Raw genomic sequence first — 6,396 nt, 5'->3', positions numbered from 1 at the left:
CCTTCATTTGCAAACAAGGCTAGTCCAGCTTAAGCTTCTTGGAATCCTCTTTATAAAATAGATCTATATTTTCCCTAATAACCCAAACAATTTAACCATTTTCCAGTGATTTAAGAATTAGCTTTCATTGTTTTATTTTGTTCTCAATATGTAGCTTCTTATTGGGATACCAGAATTAAAATTTTTATATTTTAAATCACAACCAACCTTTGGACTAAAATGAAGCATGGCCAGTTAAGCAAATATGTACTGTCTAATTCTTTGGTGTCATCATAAAAACAATTATGCTGTGAAAATATCAAGAATATAATCTCCTAAGGTCAGCAATCACTCTGGGCACCTGACAGCAATTTTCTATGATGCAAAAGGAAATTATTAATTACATAATAGACCAGCCTAAATTTATACTTATTTGATCATTTCCTCCCATGCCAATGAATAATAGACTCAGAAGTGTTTAAATGATCTTTTTTGTCAAGGGCATGTAGAACACAGTCAATCATTTCCTTTCTAGCTTAACACAGGAATCCTCAGCTTCCCTCGAGCTTTAATTATGATTCAAGGTTAGTCTATTTATCTAAATGTAGTTCCCTAATAATACCCACTAGGGTAACTCATTAAGCTTTCAGTCAAACATTAATTTACAAAACTATTGTTTTGTGCTTATTTCAAATGAAAAATGATAAATCATGAATAATTCTTTAACAAAATACTATCACAGAAGTCACTGATGCAATACATGCTAGTATTATTCCTCGTAGGAGCAATGAACAGTATATCAAAAGTAGTGGACACAAGGAAGACTAGGGTTTCTTTGGGGTTAGAAGCTTGGAAAGAAATACAGATTTCTTCTCAAGATTAATGTTTTATAACCCCTTGACCATAAACTCCCTGAGGATATCTATACCTCAAATGCCTAATACAGGCACTTTTTGAATGCTCAAGATAATTATTGCCTGGTTTTATTAGTGCTGTACTCCATTCAAGGCCCTAGCAAGACCAATTGATTGGCCTTTCAATTTGGGAAGGATGTCTTAAAGGTACGAGAAATCTCAAATTCTTTACTAAAAACATCAAATCTGTGCTTTGACAATTAATGCATATAACCATTTTCAAGAAGTCAGTGGCATCTGTGAGAACCAGGATCTCTTAGGGCAAGCCTCCAGTGCCATGAATAACAGCGCCAAACAACTAAAGTTTTATTAGCAGGCAGAATAAATACTAAAAACTGACATGATTTTCAATTTTTCATAACAATTACAATGAAAATAGAAAAATGCCACAAAAAAGTCACATAGTAGAAAGTGCACTGGATTTTGAGCCAGAAGTCCTGGCTTTTGAGTTACTATGTCTCCTTTGGCAAGTTACTTAAAGCCTCTATTTTTTGTTTATTCATTTGTAAAAATGCCTACTTCAAAGGGATAACCCTGTGAGAAAAGCACTTTGTTAATCATAAAGTGCTATAAAAATGTGAGAATCCAGAATCTGACATTGATGATGGGCATATTATGTATTTTAGGCACTGTGAGTAGCTTTAGTTAAAATTTAATTCTCCAACCTTAGACTTTTGTAAAATGATGAATTGAAGTCAAACTTAAACCTTGTTAAAATTTCCTCCTAATTATCCCCAACAATCTTTACAAACTGGTCTGAACTGAGTAAATAAATGTTCTAATTGTCATTTTCCTGTGCAGAGAAATTCTGCAGTTGAAAGATACAATCATGGCTTCCTGTTCATACAAGGTAGGGATAGAAACCAGATTGGTGATTTCACTGGTGTGCAGAGCCTCTCAAGAAAGGACTCCACCCACGCAGGTGACTCACACAAGATGACATGGCCCCCATGGGTCAGAGATAAACTTTGCACCAATGTCTGGCAGGTTCCAACGCCAGCTCTCCATCCATTATATCTTGGCTGCCTTTTGCACACCATCTGTGTTATATAAATCTTAAAATCAAAGAATCATAGACTTTAAAAGGCACCGTTAGAAGTCATCTGGTCCAGCCTATTTTCTGTGACAGAACTAAAACTAGAATCCCAGTCCAATGCTATTTCTAAAACGTTATGCTGCTGTCTAATACACAGGAGAGGCATACTTAACAATATAAAAAACAAAATACTTTAATACTACTCTGTTAATGCAAAACAAAAAGAATTTTATTCATGTTCTACCTAGAAATCCTTTTTCAAAATGTAGAACTTGACTCAAAATGAAAACCTCAGATTTGGCCAATTTGACTTTTTCTATGCCCATTTCTTTTCCTTTCCAACTAACTCTCCATTTCAATAACTGATGTGCAGTTCACTTAGGCTTAACTGTCCAACGAAGCTGAGAGCTAACAATATCTATACAAATTTACCTATTCTGTCCTATCCAAAAAATGCTTTCAAAAATTTTAAAGGAAGAAAGAGGATACTGAAACTAAGCTGAATCACCTTAAAATGATTTTCAAATAAAAATTGGCACACAAATTAGTATTTTGCAAGAAGAGACCATTGCCATCGCAGTACAAATACCTGAACTGAGATACAATATGGCAATATTCTTCTTAGTTCCTATAGTGCAAATTCCCACACATGAACCCCACATGATAAAGCTGCATATTAAAATGTAAACACTTAGAATTCTCAAATTCTGATTGACACCCAGCTATTGATCACTTTATTCTTTTTATAAGGATCAAGTTTCTCTTGAATATCACACAATACACCTTCGATGTCCATCCTTAAGACCATAATTGTTTTTTTCATTGCTAAGAAGGGGTCATCATCTTCCTGAATGAACTGTGAGACAACTGATGGGCTATCACTTATGCTAAATATAGTACTAGGACCTGTTCTTTGCTTTCAGTAATCTGAGCATGATTTAGAAATCACATTTTTTAAAAATTATCTAAAGACCTTACCTAAGTATCTTCAGTTACTTTAAAAAGTTACTTCATTCCTGCTAAAAAATACTGAACACCCTACATTGTTTTCTCTTGGGGACCAGAACCTAGAGATTTGAGCCAAACTGTCACAGTGGCAAAATTAGGTACCATCTTAAAACTTCACAAGTTGAAATGAAACTGTGTCACTTTAAGTTTATTAATTTGTAGCAGGAAATAACTGGAAACACATAAGGTGGCAGTGCTAAGATCATACCATTTGGTGTCCCTGATGATTAAGGAAGCAGCAGCCTCAATACCTTGGCAGATGGAATATAAAGGGCTTTTCTTTTTCCCTTCTACTTCAGTTTTGGCAGCTAGAGTCAAAAAATAGTTTAACCTTCTCATTCAGTCCAAATAGATTTCTTGTTTAAATGACTAACCCAACCATTTCAATCAAAATAGGAGAAATTTGGAGAGAACATATTTAAAAGATAAACATGAAGTGAAGTAAGAATAATTTGGTTAACGATAATTGAAAAAAAAAACCTGTTATTCACAGTGGAAAACACTAAAGTATTAAACTCATGCCACACAAGAAGAGGTATGTAGAAGTCATGCTGAGAAAACTGGCTTACTGAACACGAAAGAGCAGAGTGAATATACAGATGGGAAAATCATTCCAATAAATTCATTGTTTTAATAGATTGTCTCCAATAGGTTTTGATGTTTTGTACTCAGAAAATAGATATATATTTATATAAAATGATTTATATTGTGCTATTATACACTGAAAGTACTGCAAGGATATATGATTAATTTACAATAGAGTAAATCTATCATTCATAAACATTGTCTATTATACCTTGTAGAAAATATTGACATATCTGTGAGCACTGAAGGGAGAATATCTGGGGAAGGGAAATGGCTAATAAAAAGTTAAACCTGTGAACATTACACAGAAAAAAGAGTCAACTTGGAGAACTGAGCCTACTGGGAAATGGAAACGATTATGAAACATGTTCCAATTAGAGACTCCTCTATTATTAGGTGTAAAATTATTTTTAAAAAGAAGTCATGGTGTCCTGGCTAAAGCATCCATAGGACTACTAGGGAAAGGAGGAAACACAGATGGCTGAAGAAGATTAGTTTCCAACAGAGGTGGAGTTTCCAGGCTAGAGAAGGGTGTGTGTATCTGTGATAAAAGAACACACACAACTTTGTGACATGATATTGGACAATTAAAGTACTCTTCCCAAAAGAAAGCATCATAAAATGGATTATTTTAAAAGTGTATGTGTGTGTGTGTGTGTGTATATATATATATATATATATATATAGTATCATTGCTAAAAAATCACTGTATTCCTACCAAAAACAAAGCCCTTCACTAAAATGTTAGTAACTTTTCTTTCTCCTACCCCATATTTAAACTTTAGCTGCTGACCCTCCATCGCTAACATGAAGGATAATTAGCAACTTCAAAGTACCTATGGTTTGCTGCTCTGAGATGGTCATGGACCTTTTTTCCTTTTTTTGGTATCGACAAAGCCCCCATCTTATCAGACAGCGATTCACCTTTGTTTTTCTGTTTCCTATGTATATTCACAGTCACTTCCCTGGGTTTAAGGCATGTTTTGTGTGTTCAGTTTGTAAAAATAAAAATTTTTAGTACAAATTTATTTTATACAAATTTTTTATGGCACAAGCAGCAATTTTGCTGTTAAGAAAATATATAAATATCCTTTTCTTCTGTACAAATATCTCCAGTATTCCTCACCCCATTTAAAACTCTTATCTGTACATGGTCTGCCTCACCTTTCTGATAGCTCCCTCCCCCCCTCCAGATCTCAACCATTTGTATTTACACTTTTACACTAGAGGCAGTCAGAGGAGGGGGGGGCCCTTCTCAGGAGGAGTCTGTGCAGGGCGACGGCGGAGGGGGGTACAAGTGATGAGAGTAGCTCCTCTCTGTGTACGGGGAAGGGGGGCAGCTTTCGTAGTTTTCTTCAGCTGACAGATACTGGCTTCGTGGGGTGGGAGGCGGAGGAACAGGCTCCGAGTCATAATTTAAGTCACTGGTGTAGCCTTTGGCTGTGGCTGCTGTGGTAATTCTCCGGCTCGGAGCATAGTCGCTGTCACAGACGTCTGTGCTGCACGGGGTGGTGGGCGGCGCAAAGTGGCGGTAACTGTATGGTCTATAGCTGGAAGGAAGAGAGGACAGAAGATGCCAAATGATAGTCTTCATCACAAACAGTATTAGAAGCACTTTGCTGGGGAATGGAATTTCAGACGGGAACAGTCCCATCACCCTGAACACGCACATCAGCCAAGGCCAGTCCAACTATCTTTCAGTAATGAAGGATGGCAGAAAGAATAGCAGAAATGATGTAGGAGGGAAAAAAAGGGAAATGGTGCCCCCACGTGTGTGTGTGTATGCACATATTTTAAAAGGGTATAAACCACCCTACCCACTTATCAGCAGGGTAGAACTGTGGACAGAGCAGCATGGAAAAAAGACAACTTTGGAAATGTATTGGCCAATGGACTCCCTGGCTGGGAGGCTGCTAAGCGGAGCCACGAAGAGTCCTATGTTTGAAGCAAGACCCAAGTTCAAATCCTGACTCAGACATTTGCTAGTTATGTGACCTGAGACAAGTTGTTTAACCTCTTTCTGCCTCAAATTCTTCATCTGTAAAATGGAGACAATAACAGGGTCTACTTTTCATAGGATTTTCATGAAAATAAAAATGAGATATTTGTAGAGCACTTTGCCAACATTGAAGTGCAATATAAATGCTAGTTACTGCTACTGTTTTTTGTTATTATATACAGGAGAATAGATTGCTGGGTTTTTTAAAACATTAACTCCTTTGAGTATATTTAAGATAAATTTGATAATTCATATTTGGAACAGTGAAGAGGATTACTCATTACCATGCTGGGCTTTTACTCCTTCATCACCTAACTCTTAACAATTATTCATCTGATGCTTCATAGGTTATGAAAACTGGAAGAGAAGTTAGATCAATGAGTTGTCCAAGAACAGCCAGTCAGTGGTAGAGCCAGGACTAGAACTCCTACACTTAGCACTATGACTACCTGAACATTGAGACAGTAAGAAAAGAGTGAGGTTGCCAGGGAGAATGGGCAACTAAGCTGGTGCAAGAGCTACTCCTTTATTTGCCCATTATCTCATTCTCCTAAACTGTCCTTTTCCATAATGGTTCCAATTAGGATATTCTATAGAAGCTACAATTTCTGTGGGACAAAGGCTGATGAGAAGGGATGTGTCTGTAGGTGTGTGTGTGTTGTGGGGGGTGTTAGGTCAGTGAAGTAAGGGAGCTAGAAGAACAAAGGAAAGTAATGGATGCCATCATTTGTGAGGTCCCCTTAACATGGCAATGTCCAAGGACCCCAGCCATTCCATTTCCTTTCGAGTTAGCTTCAAAAGAAATTGCAGCTGAAAAAAGCAGCCTACAACCCATTGGGCAGGTTCTCAAAGAGCCTGACTACTATTGCTGCTAT

At 36.9% G+C, this 6,396-nt stretch overlaps 1 protein-coding gene across 1 annotated transcript in view; it reads right to left on the bottom strand.

Annotated features, from left to right (window-relative positions):
- Nucleotides 1-4,221: 4,221 nt before the first annotated feature.
- Nucleotides 4,222-6,396, bottom strand: part of LRP6 (LDL receptor related protein 6) — a 137,199-nt gene continuing 135,024 nt past the window's right edge. Inside the window, exon 23 of the mRNA XM_044679784.1 lies at nucleotides 4,222-5,072. Coding sequence (XP_044535719.1) covers nucleotides 4,778-5,072 — 295 coding nt within the window. The 3' untranslated portion in view covers nucleotides 4,222-4,777. The remainder of the gene's footprint in view (nucleotides 5,073-6,396) is intronic.

The sequence above is a fragment of the Gracilinanus agilis genome, chromosome 5 (assembly GCF_016433145.1).
Source record: "Gracilinanus agilis isolate LMUSP501 chromosome 5, AgileGrace, whole genome shotgun sequence".
Taxonomy (NCBI): Eukaryota; Metazoa; Chordata; class Mammalia; order Didelphimorphia; family Didelphidae; genus Gracilinanus; species Gracilinanus agilis.
Note: the sequence above shows the minus strand (reverse complement) of the source record. Positions and strands in the feature narration are given on the sequence as shown.